At 43.8% G+C, this 18223-nt stretch overlaps 1 protein-coding gene across 1 annotated transcript in view; it reads right to left on the reverse strand.

Annotated features, from left to right (window-relative positions):
* The window catches only part of mfsd2b (MFSD2 lysolipid transporter B, sphingolipid), a 111701-nt gene extending 96721 nt beyond the window's left edge, over nt 1-14980 (reverse strand). The window contains exon 1 of the mRNA XM_072251305.1: nt 14871-14980. Coding sequence (XP_072107406.1) covers nt 14871-14972 — 102 coding nt within the window. The 5' untranslated portion in view covers nt 14973-14980. The remainder of the gene's footprint in view (nt 1-14870) is intronic.
* Between the last annotated feature and the right edge of the window lie 3243 nt (nt 14981-18223).

Consider the following 18223-nt stretch of genomic DNA (forward strand, 5'->3'; position numbering starts at 1 on the left):
ATCTCACCATATAAATCAATCTGAATTAGGTTATGATTCTAATTCAAGTGTGTGCTTGTGTTAGAGTGAATGTAGAGGAAATTCACCAGGATGTTGTCTGATCTGAAAGACCTCGGTTAATGCACAGAAATTTGATAGGTTGGGCTTGATCTCCCTGAGTGAAGGAGATTGGGAGGTGGCCTGAATGGGTAAACATCCCAAGTCGTCTTTCCCATGGTAAGGATAACAAAAACAAGAGGGCGTAGGTTTAAGGTGAGTGAAAGGAGTTTTAAAGAGGATCTGAGCAGTAAGGAGTTTTTTAATTACACAGAATATTTCATATCTGGAACGCACCAACGGAAGAGATGGGAAATCATATAAAATTACTATACAGTATTTAAGAGGAATTTTGACAGACACCTTAATAGGCAAGACATAAAAGAATAGTATCCTCATGAGAGGAAATGGAATTAGGGTGGATAAGCAGAGACTTGGCAATGGACAAAGTCTCTGTTGTATAACTTGACTCCATGACAAGGATTCCCAAGCTCGTTTATGTCATGGAACCCTTCCATTAACCGTGGGCCCCAGGTTGGGAATCCTTAGTTTATTATAGTCTTTATTAAAGATGAAGTTTCAACATTGGAACATATTTTTAAAGGTACTAATCATACACGAGTATCAGTCACAGGAAAGAAAATTGAATGACTTAGAAAATGTATTGGTTTTTGGCCTTTATGGATGTAGAATTTATGCCCAAGTCCGAATGTGGATAAAAATGATAGGAATGAGAGTCGTCCCTCAATCCTACTCCACTATTCAATGAGAGAATCCATGTCAAAACTCCACATACCACCCTTCCTGTTTCTTCCAATAACTTTGATTAACAGTAATTTTTCAATTTCAGACCAGGACATCACAGATGAAACATAATGGGAAAAAAATATGCAATCGTTTAACTTCATAAAAGAAATTTTAAAAGCATCATGAATTACTTAAAGTTAAAATGGAGGTATAACAGAAGGAGAGGGAAACAAACAGTATGGTGTCCTTCTTTCCAAGGGCATTTGAAGAAAACAAGAATAAACATGTCTTACTGGAATATTATGTATTGGTCATGTCTTCCTCAAGAATTTTCTTATTTTAGAATGAGTGCAGCAAAGATTAAGAAACATAGAACATCTACGGCACATTACAGGTCCTTTGGCCCACAATATGGTGCCAACCATGTAACCTATTCTAGAATTGCCTAGAATTTCACTACCGCATAGCCCTCTATTTTTCTAAGCTCCATGTACTTATCTAAGAGTCTCTTAAAAGACCCTGTTGTATCTGCCTCTACCACTGTTGTTGGCAGTGCACTCCACACACCCATCAGATTCACCAAATCAGTTTCGGGAAATTGTCCAAAGTTTGTCCAAAGATTAAGCAGACAGCGCCTAGTCTCTCTAGAATTTAGAAGAATAAGAGGTGCTCACACTGAAACATACAGCAATTGACAGGGTAAGTAGAGGGACAATATATGTGTTGACTTGGATATCTAGAATTAGCAGTCAAAACCTTAAAATAGGAAGTTCACCAATCAGGATTCAGATAAGAAGAGACTTCATCATCCAGAGGGATAGTTGAAAGGTCTAGACAGAGTAGATGTGGAAAGGATGTTTCCCATAGTCGGTGAGGCTATGACAAGAGGGCACAGCCTCAGGATAGAGGGGTGTCCATTTAAAACAGAGATGCAGAGAAATTTCTTTAGCCAGAGGGTGGTGAGTTTGTGGAAGTTATTACCACAGGCAGCTCTGGAGACCAGGTCATTGGGCGTATTTATAGCAGTGCTTGATATTGGGCATCAAAAGTTATGGGGAGTAGGCTAAAGAGGAGAAAAAAGGATCAACCATAATTGAATGGTGGAGCAGACTTCTGCTCCTATATCTTATGATCTTAAGAATTCTCTACACACAGAAGGACAGAGCTCAACTGACATTACACACCACAAAATGCTGGAGGTAATCAGCAAGGAAGGGACCATTAATGGAAGGAAATGAATAGGCAACATTTTGGCCAAGACCCTTCATCAGGATCCGACATTTTGCATTTGTTGCTCCAGACCTCCAGCATCCACAGTCTCACTGGTATCTCCAGGGCTCACCAGAATTCTGGATATTAAGGCAATAATGGAATATGGATAAGTGGTGCAAAGGTAAAAGGCCAATGATGATCTGATGAACTGATGACCTATCGAATGGTGAAAGGCCTCGATAGAGTGGATGTAAAGAGGATGTTTCCTGTGGTGGGAGAGTCTAAGATCAGAGGACTCAGAATAGAGGGGCATCCTTTCAGTACAGAGACTAGGAGAAGTTTCGTTAGCCGAGGGGGGGTGAATCTGTGGAATTCTTTGCCATAGGCAGCTGTGGAGGCCGTCTTTATGTATACTTAAGGCAGAAGTTGATAGATTCTTGATTGGTCAGGGCATGAAGAGATATTAGATTAGATTAGATTACGAGGACACACAGTCCTCTTTTATTGTCATTTAGTAATGCGTGCATTAAGAAATGATTCAATGTTTTTCCAGAATGATGTCACAGAAACACATGACAAACCAACTTAAAAACTGACAAAAACCACATAATTATAACATATAGTTACAACAGTGCAAAGCAATACCGTAATTTGATAAGAACAGACCATAGGCACGGTAAAAGTCTCAAAAGTCCCATCATCTCATGCAGACGGTAAACCTCCAGCGCCGCAAACTTGCCAATGCAGCGTCCCGGAAGCATTCGACCACAGTCCGACTCCGAGTCTGTCCGAAAACTCCAAGCCTCCAACCAGCTCTCCGACACCGAGCACTAAGCACCATCTCTGCCGAGCGCTTCGACCCCAGCCCCGGCAACAGGGAATAGGCAAAGCCGAGGATTTGTGGCCTTCGCAAATCCTTCATTTGATTCATTTCCTTCCATTAATTGATTCTCGATCACACAGTAGCAGCGGCAGCGAAGCAGGCATTTCAGAAGTTTCTCCAGATGTTCCTCCGTGCTTCTTCACATCTGTCTCCATCAAATCAGGATTGTGCACGGCATCCTACTTCACAGATACGATATCATTCGGAACGGCCACGAGAGCTGCGTCCCGCCGCCATCTTCTCCTCCCTCCTTGGGAGAGGAGGAGATTGGGGCTGAAAGGAAAATTGGATCAGCCATTATGAAATGGCAGAGCAAACTGGCCTAATTCTGCTGTTGTATCTTATGGTCTTTTGGACTTATGGTTGAATAGTGGAATAAATGAAAGGGTCTAAATGGGCAACTCCTACTTGAATGTATGTCCTTCTTTAAAATTAACAACTGGCCCAGCATCAACTATTTGTGGGTGAGAGTTCAAAGGTTCTGCCATCTACAATATGAGGGAGTGTTTCCAAATTCATCTCTGAAAAGCCTGAGTCTAACCTAACCCTACTATCCCACAGGGGTGTATGGGGTGTTAGGGAGGGGTAGCACCTCTGGTGGGGGAACATGTCACATCCTTTTCAAGGTGGTTAGTCCACCTTTGGTCCCCACCTGGAATTCAGCTCTCACCTGTGGCTCCCCGTAGCTGTTTGCATGCGCCAGCGGCCACACCCCGGGCAACGGCTTCAACAAGCCGGCTAAACCAGGTGAGGGTAGCCGACGGGTCTCAAACCCTCGGTGAGATAGGGAGTTGTCTATCCCAGCATGTGAAGACAGACTCCGGTGGATTGAGCGGACGAGACCTATGGAAGGTCCAATGGTCAAGAAGGTGGTCTCTGCAAGCGTCGTGGAACGTGTAGAGCAGGACAAGACACAGAAGACGTCCTGGTCATCCACTGCACCTAGTCCCATCTCCAGCCGTCTCAACTCTGTCTTGCCACTGGATCCAGATGGGAATTGGGAAGAGAGTGAGGCTGACGCTGCGCAACTCTCCCTCACTTAAATCCAAATCGCGCGCTAGTTTCGACACCATCATAATGGTGTCGAGGTCCTCATCGACGTCAACGATGGATGAACACATATTATCCACATCTTCCCAGATCTAAGCTCTCCAAACAACAGAACTAGTTAATGAAAAACAAAAACGGTGGGCTGGAAATCTGGACTAATAAAAGAAAATTCTGTAAATACTCACAGGCCAAGCAATATCAGTGGAGAGAAAAGTCAGTTAACATTTCAGTTTGATGACTTTAACCACAACTCATCATAGCGCTTGTCGTAAAATAACAAATTTGATGAAGAAGGTTCTGGTGCTTTCCCGGCTTATATGACGCATAAACTCTTCTCAGGCTTCCTGCCGGGTACAGGCGTGATTTTAACCAATGTTTCAAAGTCCATCTCTGCCACCTTCATCAAGGATGATGCCTAGGCACATCTAGTCCAGTGGCATATATACACAACTCCTGTTGTCCATCCCCCTGATTGGTTAGTCCTCAACCAATCAGGTTTCTGCTGTCCCACCTTGTTTAAAATCGTATTCCAGTTCTTACGTGGACTGAGACCTTTGACTTTGTTAATACTCTTATTCTCTAGTCTTATTAAACCAAGCGGTCCCAAAAGTCATTGGCGCAGCACAGTAGTACTGACCCCGTGTGGCCAGAAACTCGCATCAAGGAGCATAGGAGGTGTATCCATTTAGCTTACCCAGAGAAATCAGCGGTAGCAGAACATTGTATATGCAATGACCACAAGATAGACTTTGACATGCAAAACTACCGTGCCGCACCAATGGCTTTTGGGACTGCCTGGTGAAGGAAGCCATTGAAATAAGACCAGAGAATAAGAAACCTAACAAAGGACAAAGGTCTTGCTCCCAGTAAGAACTGGAATACAATTGTAAACAAGGTGGGACAGCGGAAACCTGATTGGTTGAGGACTAACCAATCAGGAGGGACGGATGATGGGAGTTGAGTATACATAACATCGGACCAGACATGCCTTGGCGTCACCCCTGATAAAGATGGCGGAGTTTGTCATCGAAACGTCGGTTAAAACTGACACCTATACCCAGCTGGAAGCCTGAGAAGAGTTTATGTGTAACAAACTTCACATCATACAAGTCAGTGATAACAAATCTGATTCTGGTTCTGAAACAGCAGCCCTCAAAGGTGATCCTGAGCTTCCAGCTGCCTGTCACTTTAACTCTCCATCTCACTCCAAGATTGACAAGCAATAGTCTTTTACGTTAATCCAATAATGAACTCCAGTATTCGCTTGGTACTTGCCCTTTGCTGTTCACTTGGTGCTGCCCTCATGTGTTCACTTGGCGGAAAACAAGTTGGACCAGGGCAACCTAACATCAATCAACAGTCATACCACTCGAGGACTTGGGCTATATTATTTTATTTTTCTTGTGACTGTATGTTTTTCTGAAATTGTAACCATATGTGCTATGTGCTATGTGCAATGTGCTGTGTGCTGTTGGTAATGTGTTTTGCACCTTGGTCCTGGAAGTACACTGTTTCTTTTGGTTATATTCATGTATAGTTGAATAATAGTTAAACTTGAATTCAAATATGAACTCAAGGAAGAGATCTCCTGACCAGGCAAGTTACAACCCAACACTTAACAGAGGCTTCAACAATTTCAGATAACCAGGTGTTCCTACTTGCATCAGAACTGACTGTTTCTGATGAAATTGACATGAATTGCAACTAGATTATTCTGACACTTCAGATACTACCTGATCTGCTGAGTAATTCCAATATTCTCTTGTATTTCAGATTTTGAACAACTGCTGTGTATAATATTTCCCTATTCCAACACTACTTTGCTTTCCCATCCACTCTCATTCATCTCCTTCTACTTGGAGTTGGAGACTTAGAGAAATACAACAAATCAGACCACTAAGTTTATGCCAATTAACCTTCCATCTACAACCATCTATATATGACTCAGTTTTTTCTCTCTACATTTCTGAAACTTTCTCCCTCAATCACACACCTTCCCACCCCAGTTTCTACTTATCTACGTAGGAGGGTTAAGTTATAGTGACTAATTATCCTATCAACCTACACGTTTTAGGAGTATAGGAGGAATTGTGAGCTCCCAAACAAACCACACACTGTCACAGCGAAATTGTGAAAATTCTACATATTCAACACTAGAAGTCAGAAATGAACCTGAGTCCAAGCAGAATCAACCTGAAAGTTAATTCTATCTTCTACTTTACATATACTGAGCATTTTCAACATCATCTATTTATCAATTTCTCTTTTGTTTATCTAAACTGTGCCCTTAACATTTTCAGATTATCACTTTAAACCTCTAATATTTGAGCAAATATAACCCAAAAATGTTTAATTTCTTCCATTAGTTTAACACTTGGAGTCCTACTATCTGGTAAATCTACCTATGCTGCGCCCCCTAAGGCCAATATATTCTTCCAGAAATGTAATTTAATCTGGGTTTTGAATAGTCTGAGCCTAACTTCCACCTATCTTAAAAGCAAACTTACCTTTTATTATTTTGCTAATACCTTGTCTACTTGACCACAACATTCTAAAGACCTATGCAATTCTGCTGTTTTTATTTTGGAAGACATTTTGTAAGTACTCTGTTCTACCATATTTATTTCCAAAATGGATGAACTCATATTTGCCTATATTGAGATCCATTTACCCAATTTGCCCAATCATGTAATCTTTTAATAAGTTGCATATTCCATCAACTTCTTTCCAGTAGATTTCTGACAGGTTCTGCCTCTACAGCTGCCTTGCCAATCAATAAGGCCCTGATTCTAGGCGTACTGGCTGTCAAAGCTGTCACTGAGAATATGTTTGGGACAAAGACTCAAACTTATTAAAAATGAAAAATACATTTTAAAATAAAATGATTGAAAACACAATAACAATTATATAGAAGTAAATTTAAAAGGAACTTAAACTAAACATTCCTCTTATCTATAACTATTTCTTTTTATTCAATAAGGCTGCAAGGCTTGCACATGATTCAATGGAAATCCAAGGAATTTTGATGCAAGGGTGTTGGAAATCAGGGAGATTTGTATCCATTAATTGGACTCTATGGGACTCCTACAGGTATCCTTAGCTAACGTCTATAATTCTGTTTTTCTCTCTCATCTTCTTCAAAGAGTGGCAAACATTTACTGAAACAAAGGAAAGGCTTTTGACAGAGACAGTAGTGTAAAATTAAGTATTGGTCATCTGCAATGTTCACCACTGCTTTCTTAAAGGTCCATGAATTGAAGCCATCTAGTCTAGGGGTTTTGTAACTCTTTATTGTCATTATTTTTTTCATTACCATTATTTTGGTCTTTACATTTAATTTGATCTCCATGTCCCCAGTTTATAATTGCATGCCTTAGGCTATCTAGCATGTCCTCTATTATAAGTACTGCCATAAAATCATTATTTAATATAACCATAATCATTTTCTCCAATAAAATCATTGTGTTTTCTATTTAATTTGAGTTTGTTTCCAAAATTCTTACTTGTGCCTTTTACTAATTGTCTTGGTAATATTTTTGTCTTTGCATTCTTTCCAATCACTAGTATCTGCACTATCTCTTATGTACATTCAAATGTTATGTCTTATCTGTTTAATTATGCTTCGTTGCAAATTTCTGCCTTGAATATATTTCACGATTCTGACTCCAAAGTTCTCTCTGTAATGAGTACCAAAGAATTCCTTCCCATTTCTATTTTAAATGGATGACAGTTTATTCTGAAATTATGCTCTCTAGTTCAAAGGTAGCCCCACTGGGGGGGGGGAGTGGAGACGGGTGCAGGGGGTTGGGGAGCTTTCTCCATTCACCCCGTCAATACCCTCAGAATGTCCTCTATGTATTTCAATAAGATTATTTCTCATTCCTCTAGACTCCAGTGGGTAATTGCCCAATTTGTTTATCCTCTCTTCAGCTGGATGACCTTCGACTCATAAGGGAGAATGAGGCAGTCATAAATGAGAGCTACAGGGAGGTAGTCACAGCTAGGGCTGCCGGAAGCAGGTCATTGGGTGACAGTCAGAGGGGGAAAGCGAAGGTGAACAGACAGGTAGTGCAGAGCACCCCTGTAGTCATTACCCTGAATAATAAGTTTACCGTCCTGGATACTGTTGGCGGGGACAACCGACCAGGTGTGAGCCACGGTGGCAGGGTCTCTGGCACTGAGTCTGACCCTATGGTGCAGAAGGGTGGGACAGAGAAGAGGAGAGCTGTCGTCATTGGAGACTCTATAGTCAAGGGAGCAGACAGGAGAATTTGTGGGCGTGAGAAGGACACCCGCATAATTTGTTGCCTCCCGGGTGCCAGGGTCCGGGATGTCTCTAACCGAGTGCACAACATCCTGGTAGGAGAGGAAAAGCAATCAGAAGTCGTGATACATGTTGGGACCAATGACATAGGCAGGAAGAGGGATGAGGTCCTGAAGTGTGAGTTTCGGGAACAAGGCAGAAGGCTGAAGAACAGGACCTCAAGGGTGACATTCTCAGTATTGCTGCCAGTGATACGTGATAGTGATGGTAAGAGTTGGAGGAGATGGCAGTTGAATGCGTGGCTGAGGAGTTGGTGCAGAGGGCAGGGTTTTAGATTTTTGGATCATTGGATCTCTTCTGGGGGAAGGTGAGACCTGTACAGATTGGATGGGTTGAAACTGAACTCGAGGGGGAGCAATATCCTTGCAGGTAGGTTTGCTGGCATGGTTCAGGAGGGCTTAAACTAATTTGCAAGGGGGATGGGTCCCAGAGCGATAGAGCAGTGAAAGAAGTTCATGGAGTAAAGCCAGATCTAACATATAGAGAGGCTTTGAGGAAAGAGAAGCAGAATAAACGGTGTAAAGCCAGTAAGGTAGAAGGGCTAAAGTGCGTGTACTTCAATGCAAGAAGCATCAGGAACAAAGGTGATGAACTGAGAGCTTGGATTATGATGTAGTGGCCATTGCAGACACTTGGCTGGCACCAGGGCAGGAATGGATTCTCAATATTCCTGGATTTCAGTGCTTTAAAAGGGATGGGGGGAGGGAGGGGAGGAGGGGTGGCATTACTGGTCAGGGATACTATTACAGCTACAGAAAGGGTGGGTAATGTAGCAGGATCCTCTTTTGAATCTGTATGGGTGGAAGTCAGGAACAGGAAGGGAGCAGTTACTCTATTGGGAGTATTCTATGGCGCCCCTGGGAGCAGCAGAGATACCGAGGAGCAGATTGGGAGGCAGATTTTGGAAAGGTGCAAAAATAACAGGGTTGTTATCATGGGTGACTTTAACTTCCCTAATATTGATTGGCACCTGATTAGTTCCAAGGGTTTAGATGGGGCAGAGTTTGTTAAGTGTGTCCAGGATGGATTCCTGTCACAGTATGTGGACAGGCCGACTAGGGGGAATGCCATACTGGATCTAGTACTAGGTAACGAACCGGGTCAGGTCACAGATCTCTCAGTGGGTGAGCATCTGGGGGACAGTGACCACTGCTCCCTGGCCTTTAGAATTATCATGGAAAAGGATAGAATCAGAGAGGACAGGAACATTTTTAATTAGGGAAGGGCAAAATTATGAGGCTATAAGGCTAGAACTTGCGGGTGTGAGTTGGGATGATGTTTTTGCAGGGAAATGTACTATGAACATGTGGTCTATGTTTGGAGATTTCTTACAGGATGTTAGGGATAAATTGGTCCCGGTGAGGAAGATAAAGAATGGTAGGGTGAAGGAACCATGGGTGACAAGTGAGATGGAAAATCTAGTCAGGTGAAAGAAGGCAGCATACATGAGGTTTAGAAAGCAAGGATCAGATGGGTCTATTCAGGAATATAGGGAAGCAAGAAAGGAGCTTAAGAAGGGGCTGAGGAGAGCAAGAATGGGGCATGAGAAGGCCTTGGCGAGTAGGGTAAAGGAAAACCCCAAGGCATTCTTCAATTATGTGAAGAAAAAAAGGATGACAGGAGTAAAGGTAGGACCGATTAGAGATAAAGGTGGGAAGATGTGCCTGGAGGCTGTGGAAGTGAGCGAGGTCCTCAATGAATACTTCTCTTTGGTATTCACCAATGATAGGGAATTTGATGACGGTGAGGACAATATGAGTGAGGTTAATGTTCTGGAGCATGTTGATATTAAGGGAGAGGAGGTGTTGGAGTTGTTAAAATACATTAGGATGGATAAGTCCTAGGGCCTGATGGAATATTCCCCAGGCTGCTCCACGAGGCGAGGGAAGAGATTGCTGAGCCTCTGGCTAGGATCTTTATGTCCTTGTTGTCCATGGGAATAGTACCAGAGGATTGGAGGGAGGCAAATGTTGTCCCCTTGTACAAAAAAGATAGTAGGGATAGTCCGGGTAATTATAGACCAATGAGCCTTACGTCTGTGGTGGGAAAGCTGTTGGAAAAGATTCTTAGAGATAGGATCTCTGGGCATTTAGAGAATCATGGTCTGATCAGGGACAGTCAGCATGGCTTTGTGAAGGGCATATTGTCTAACAAGCCTGATAGAGTTCTTTGAGGAGGTGTCCAGGCATATAGATGAGGGTAGTGCAGTGGATGTAATCCATATGGATTTTAGTAAGGCATTTGACAAGGTTCCACACAGTAGGCTTATTCAGAAAGTCAGAAGGCATGGGATCCAGGGAAGTTTGGCCAGGTGAATTCAGAATTGGCTCGCCTGCAGAAAGCAGAGGGTCGTGGTGGAGGGAGTGCATTCAGATTGGAGGGTTGTGACTAGTGGTGTCCCACAAGGATGGTTCTGGGACCTCTACTTTTTGTGATTTTTATTAATGACCTGGATGTGGGGGTAGAAGGGTGGGTTGGCAACCTTGCAGACGACACAAAGGTTGGTGGTGTTGTGGATAGTGTAGAGGATTATCAAAGATTGCAGAGAGACATTGATAGGATGCAGAATTGGGCTGAAAAGTGGCAGATGGAGTTCAACCCGGAGAGATGTGAGGTGGTACACTTTGGAAAGACAAACTCCAAGGCAGAGTACAAAGTAAATGGCAGGATACTTGGTAGTGTGGAGGAGCAGAGGGATCTGGGGGTACATGTCCACAGATCCCTGAAAGTTGCCTCACAGGTAGATAGGGTAGTTAAGAAAGCTTATGGGTGTTAGCCTTCATAAGTCGAGGGATCGAGTTTAAGAGTCGCAAGGTAATGATGCAGCTCTAGATAGATAGATAGATAGATATACTTTATTGATCCCGAGGGAAATTGGGTTTCGTTACAGCTGCACCAACCAAGAATAGAGCATAAATATAGCAATACAAAAACCACAAACAATCAAACAACAATATGCAAACTATGCCAAATGGAAATAAGTCCAGGACCAGCCTGTTGGCTCAGGGTGTCTGACCCTCCACAGGAGGAGCTGCAAAGTTCGATGGCCACAGGCAGGAACAACCTCCCGTGACACCCAGTGTTGTATTTTGGTGGAATATGGCTGGAGTCCAACAGCAAAGAGTTCAATATCCGGTCTACAAACACGTTCCCCGATCGTAATATGACCAGGATTGCACCATCTGTTGTTAACCAGAACAGTAAGCCCCCAACTCCTTTACGCTTACCGCTCTCAGTGCACTTCCAGTCAGCCCGAACAATCTGGAAGCCCTCCATGGAAAAGTTTTGATCGGGTATGTCCTCGTGCAGCCACATTTCAGTAAAACACATAACACTGCTCTCCCGAAATGTTCTCTGACTCCCGGCTAGTGCCGTCAACTCGTCCACTTTATTACCCACCGAACTCCTGTTCTCCATAAGTCTCTGTTGTCTCGACTCCGTCTTCTTTCCTCACCTTTTTGATCCCCTTCTGCATCCTCTGTGTGTTTTCCACCAGATTTCAGCAGGGGTGTCCGCTACTCTGTTCGCTAAACCGGCCGGCATAAGCGCAATCAGCTGGTCCCTAGAATAAACAATGCGACCATATTGCTGCCCCACTAATGAGACGTATCCGAATGTAACTATTTCCAGTGCTAAAAACCCAAATAAAACTCTCTCCACCAGCATGTTAGAGAGGGTGCAGCTTCAATGTGTTACCATGTAAAAAAATACAACAAATAACCTAAGTTAAAAAAGTAAGAAGAAAAAAGTAAGAATACTAGTTGGAACGGATGTAACAGGCTGCATGCACGACTGGTGCATGCGCACTATAAAACTCTGATTAGACCAAACTTGGAGTACTGTGTCCAGTTCTGGTCGCCTCACTATAGGAAGGATGTGGAAGCATTGGAAAGGGTACAGAGGAGATTTACCAGGATGCTGCCTGGTTTAGAGAATATGTATTATGATCAGGGATTAAGGGAGCTAGGGCTTTACTCTTTGGAGAGAAGGAGGATGAGAGGAGACATGATAGAAGTATACAAGATATTAAGGGGAATAGATAGAGTGGACAGCCAGCGCCTCTTCCCCAGGGCACCACTGCTCAATACAAGAGGACATGGCTTTAAGGTAAGGGGTGGGAAGTTCAAGGGGGATATTAGAGGAAGGTCTTTTACTCAGAGAGTGGTTGGTGCATGGAATGCACTGCCTGAGTCAGTGGTGGAGGCAGATACACTAGTGAAGTTTAAGAGACTACTAGACAGGAATATGGAGGAATTTAAGGTGGGGTGTTACATGGGAGGCAGGGTTTGAGGGTTGGCACAACATTGTGGGCCGAAGGGCCTGTACTGTGCTGTACTATTCTATGTTCTATGTTCATATCTGAAGCCTTCTTTCCAGGAATCAAACTGGTGAACCTTCTCTGCACTATTTTGAACATGAGTATATTCATTAATCGTGTTCGTCATCATCATTATGTGCTGTGTCATATGATGTAGGCAATCATGGTCTTTCCATGATTGTCCTTGGCTAATTTTTCTACAGAAGTGGTTTGCTATTGCATTCTTCTGGGCAGTGTATTTGCAGATGGGTGACCCCAGCCATTATCAATAGTCTTCAGAGGTTGACTATGTGACATCAGTGATCACACAACTAGGACTTGTGATATGCAACAGCTACTCATATGACCATCTACCACCTGCTCCCATGGCTTCACCTGACCCTGATCAGGGGGGCTAAACAGGTGCTACACCTTTCCCGGGGTGACCTGCAGGCTAGCAGAGGAAAGGAGTGCATTTGGTAGAGATGCATCTCCAACCTGCCACCCAATTCATAAATAGTCTGCTATAGTCCCTATAAATCAGAATACTCCAATTTCCTTCTAATTCTTTCTTAGCAAAGTGAATAACATCTCATTTGCTCGCATTTTACTTTCCTAGCCACTCATTTAATCTATGTACATCCCTTTACAGCTGGGGTTCTGAACCTTTTTTTTATGCTATGGACCCCTACCGTTAACTGAGGGATCTGTGGACCACAGGATGGGAACCCTTGGTTTACAGGCTTGTTGAATTGTCCTCACTGTGTGCTAACCCATCAGCCTTTTATCATGGGCATAGTTAAGCAGAACACTTGGTCAGTTTTTCAAAATCTTTTTTTTCTAGATAATTGAGGCCCCAGCACTGATTCCAGTCACATCCCATTCATTATTGACTGTCAAACCAAATGTGGTCCTCCATTTTGTCTCCTAACCTTCGTCCTTAAAACTCCCATTGAAATCAATGGAGCTCTGACCCTATGTGATCTGTCCAGATGCAGGATCCCTCACACAATTTCTCAAAGCAATGCTAGGAAATCCCTATAAAAAGGATTCCACATTTTCTGCAGTCCAGTGACAAAGTGCAGTGACCAATTCAGTGCCATCTGTCACAAACCAGACCTCAGACTTTATGTTCTCCTCTCCTGCCTTGAAGTCTGAAACTGGGTGAAGTTTCAAAGGCTGACACCTGGCCTGTCCCAGGTAGTAGGACTCACCATATTGTTGCAAACTGGGGCAAATGCAAACTGAGTGAGCAGGGCTAGTTTCAGCTACTTTTTCTAACTCAGACTGTGACCTACTGCCTAGTGCCCCTTAAGCATGCTATCAGTTTCTCCAGGTAACACAGAGGCACATAGAGGGGAAAAAAAGATGAGCTACAAGAGGGCTTCTAGAGCCTGGCCACCTGCAGTGGATAAGTGTCCACAGCTGAAGGAGGGCAGAGATCGCCGACTGGAGGAATTTCCACAGGAGTACAGAAATGGGAACATGGAGAGATTTGAAAACAGGTCTGGGAATTTTAAAACCGGGAAGCTGCCTGATTGGGAGCTGACATGATGGTAACAGATGTAGGAGCCGAATGAGATCTGAGCTGCAGCACCAGAAATGTTGGCTAGGATGGAAAATGTAGGCAATGACTAGGTATTATTCCCAACAGCTTTCCATTTGTTTTCTTTTTCCGCCCGTGACTCATTGAACGTTCCTTGTCGTGTACCGCTGTTTCTCAACCTGACCCCGTTTCCCTTGTACAATTTCCTCGCCCTTGTTCCAAGTTACAATCACAATCTCCGAAAGTTTGGGCCGGACTTCGCTGGAACATTACTGAAACATTCAATTCTGCTCAGTTTCTCCCTCCACAGACGGGGTATGGCCCGCTGAGTGTTACCAGTGTTAAATCTGGACAATCGCGGAACATTTCCGGCCACGCCCTCTCACCAACTGCGCTCAAAGTGGGGCTCACTTCCTCTGAGGAAATAATTCACCCCTCTCTTCTGCATTAAAAGCCTCTTCTGCTTTTAAGAAAGCTGAAGCAATTATCTTTTCTTGGATTTTTTTCCCCAGTGCTTGACATCCAGGAAAATCAACACTTTGTTTTGTCCGTGGACGGTTGATTTCTCTGGTTTGAGTATATGGAGCTTTATGTCATCAAAGTCAAGCCGTCATGACAAAGACTGAATTCAGAAAAGCTGTAGATTAGTTTCTTACAGAGAACCGAACAGATAAATCCTGATCATTTACTGAAATGCTTGATGTCAGCCCCGGCCGATACTCTTACTGAGTAAACTCTCCGGGGCTGATCCTTCGGAAAGATAAAAGATTTTTACCTTATCCAATTGCGGGCTGCCCTTGCAGTTGATATACTTTACAAATGATTGTTCGGCACTGTCGGACGCTTCTCCCTCTCCGTGAATCATTTCGCCAGCCATCAATTCGGAGGCTGCCAACCAGCGGTACAGTCCCCTGCCCCCTGTGCACGGTGCTCGCGGCTACACCTCACTCAGCATGGTCAACTCAGTCCAGCAGGCACCCGGCAACATCCAGCTCAGGGCAGGCAAACACACACTTTCCACCTTTTATAAACGCTGCCTTTTACATACACTGTTCGTCTATAGCACACAACGATCGTTTGCGATAAACAATGTCGCCCGCTATTGCACGATTCCTAGTACACACATCGTATACATTATCGGGTAATTCTACCTACTCTTTCTTTTGAATTGTCCGCCTAAAATACATATTACCTATCTGGCCATTATACAGAATCTCAATCTAAAAATACCTTCAATACACATTGCCACCTATAAAAGAAACTGTTCACCATTTGTAGTCATTGTCTCTCCGTAGTACATCACGTTCTTCCTCAGCATATTTCACCCACCAACTGTATAACACAAGTTCTGTGTCCATCTGTTATGCACACTGCATATAACGCATAGACAAGTCAAGTCAAGTCACCTTTTATTGTCATTTCGACCATAACTGCTGGTACAGTACACAGTAAAAACAAGACAACGTTTTTCAGGACCACGGTGCTACATGAAACAATACAAAAACTACACTGAACTACGTAAAACAACACAAAAACTACACTGGACTACAGACCTACCCAGGACTGCATAAAGTGCACAAAACAGTGCAGGCATTACAATAAGTAATAAACAAGACAATAGGCACAGTAGAGAAAGTAGGTTGGTGTCAGTCCAGGCTCTGTGGATTGAGGAGTCTGATGGCTTGGGGGAAGAAACTGTTATACAGTCTGGTCGTGAGACCGAATGCTTCGGTGCGTTTTGCCAGATGGCAGGAGGGAGAAGAGTTTGTATGAGGGGTGCGTGGGGTCCTTCATAGTGCTGTTTGCTTTACGGATGCAGCGTGTTGTGTAAGTGTCTGTAATGGCAGGAAGAGAGACCCCGATGATCTTCTCAGCTGACCTCACTCTCTGCTGCAGGGTCTTGCGATCCGAGATGGTGCAATTTCCAAACCAGGCAGTGATGCAGCTGCTCAGGATGCTCTCAATACAACCTCTGTAGAATGTGGTGAGGATGGGGGGTGGGAGATTGACTTTTCTCAGCCTTTGCAGAAAGTAGAGACACTGCTGGGCTTTCTTTGCTATGGAGCTGGTGTTGAGGGACCAGTGAGATTCTCCGCCAGGTGAACACCAAGAAATTTGGTGCTCTTAACGATCTCTACGGAGGAGTCATCGATGTTCAGCAGAAAGTGGTTGTTCCATGTCCTCCAGAAGTCAACAACCATCTCTTTTGTTTTGTTCACATTCAGAGACAGGTTGTTGGCTCTGCACCAGTCCGTTAGCCGCTGCACCTCCTCTCTGTATGCTGACTCATCTTTCTTACTGATGAGACCCACCATGGTTGTGTCATGGGCGAACTTGATGATGTGGTTCGAGCTGTGTGTTGCAGCACAGTCGTGGGTCAGCAGAGTGAACAGCGGTGGACTGAGCACACAGCCCTGGGGAGCCCCTGTGCTCAGTGTGATGGTGTTGGAGATGCTATTTCCAATCCGGACTGACTGAGGTCTCCCAGTCAGGAAGCCTAGGATCCAGTTGCAGAGGGAGGTGTTCACGCCCAGTAGGCTCAGCTTTCCAATCAGTTTCTGAGGAATGATTGTGTTGAATGCTGAACTGAAGTCTATGAACAGCGTTCGAACGTACGTGTCTTTTTTGTCCAGGTGGGTTTGGGCCAGGTGGAGGGTGATGGCAATGGCGTCATCTGTTGAACTGTTGGGATGGTACGCGAACTGCAGAGGGTCCAGTAAGGGGGGCAGCAGGGTCTTGATGTGCCTCATGACGAGCCTCTCAAAACAATTCATGATGATGGATGTGAGTGCAACGGGACAGTAGTCATTGAGGCAAGACACTGAAGACTTCTTCGGCATGGGGACGATTGTGGCAGCCTGGAAACACATAGGAACGACGGCGCTGCTCTTTGTCTGGGGTGCACAAGGTCTTCCTATAATCTGTATTGTCCTCCTGTAATATACTGTAGATGATCAGGTCTCAATTCTTCTGCACTCTCAAGACCATCTATGGCCCAAATACCCAAGGTTCTATCACACAGAGAACTAAGAATGAAGAGGAGCTTAAGGATGGAGCCATTCAAAAGAATCCCTGTCCATGATACTCATCTAGCACTCCATGTCACAGCAAATGACCCTGTCTCACTGTCACCACAGAACAAGTTGAAAAGATCACATTGCCATTGAAAAATATTAAGACCTGCTGAGATTATAAAACTCAGTGGAGAGGAAGGTTAGACACAAATTTATAGTACCATTCCAGACCCCAGGGGTGAGAAGGAATGCCAGAGAACCTCAAAGATTGTTTCAATCTTTCAAAACAATTTTATAAGTTTAGACATAGACATACTTTATTGATCCCGAGGGAAATTGAGTTTCGTTACAGCTGCACCAACCAAGAATAGAGCATAAATATAGCAATACAAAAACCACAAACAATCAAAGAACAATATGCAAACTATGCCAGATGGAAATAAGTCCAGGACCAGCCTATTGGCTCAAGGTGTCTGACCCTCCACGGGAGGAGCTCCAAAGTTCGATGGCCACAGGCAGGAACAGTTTCCACTAACCACACAGGGAAGTCATTGCAAAGGTTCACATGTAATCATCATATGTGACCCCTTTTGATCGCATGTTGCCCTTTATTCTGTCAATTGAGAGGGAGCATGGAGTATCCTTAACAAATTTAATTATCCTCAGTCATTCATCTCCTCTTACATCTGCAATATGATGGTACAGATGCAATGATTTCAACCAAAGGCCCAGATTTCAGTGCAGACTAGCATGATGAAGCTCGCCATATTAGTAATGGCCTCATTGTCCTCCAGCTGGGTGAAAAACAAGGGTCCATCTTTCTAATCTAGCTAGATAACAGAGAACTGGATGCAAATCTGGTGAGATGGGGACTGACTTTTAGAATTTCTGGCTCTTTTGTGGCTAAAGACCTAGGCAAGAATGGTTAGGACTAAAGTGTTTGAGTATCCGAGACTAGAAATGAGACACAATCGGAGACTGAAATGAGCGTAGGGTTCTAAACTAAACCCCAGATGAGAATTGAAAGCTGAGCTGACAATTGAGCACCGAACCTTGGTTCAGGTGCTCATTAAATATTAAAGTCCTGGCACCAAAACAAGGCCACCAATTAGCG

The sequence above is a fragment of the Mobula birostris genome, chromosome 2 (assembly GCF_030028105.1).
Source record: "Mobula birostris isolate sMobBir1 chromosome 2, sMobBir1.hap1, whole genome shotgun sequence".
In the NCBI taxonomy this organism is placed as follows: Eukaryota; Metazoa; Chordata; class Chondrichthyes; order Myliobatiformes; family Myliobatidae; genus Mobula; species Mobula birostris.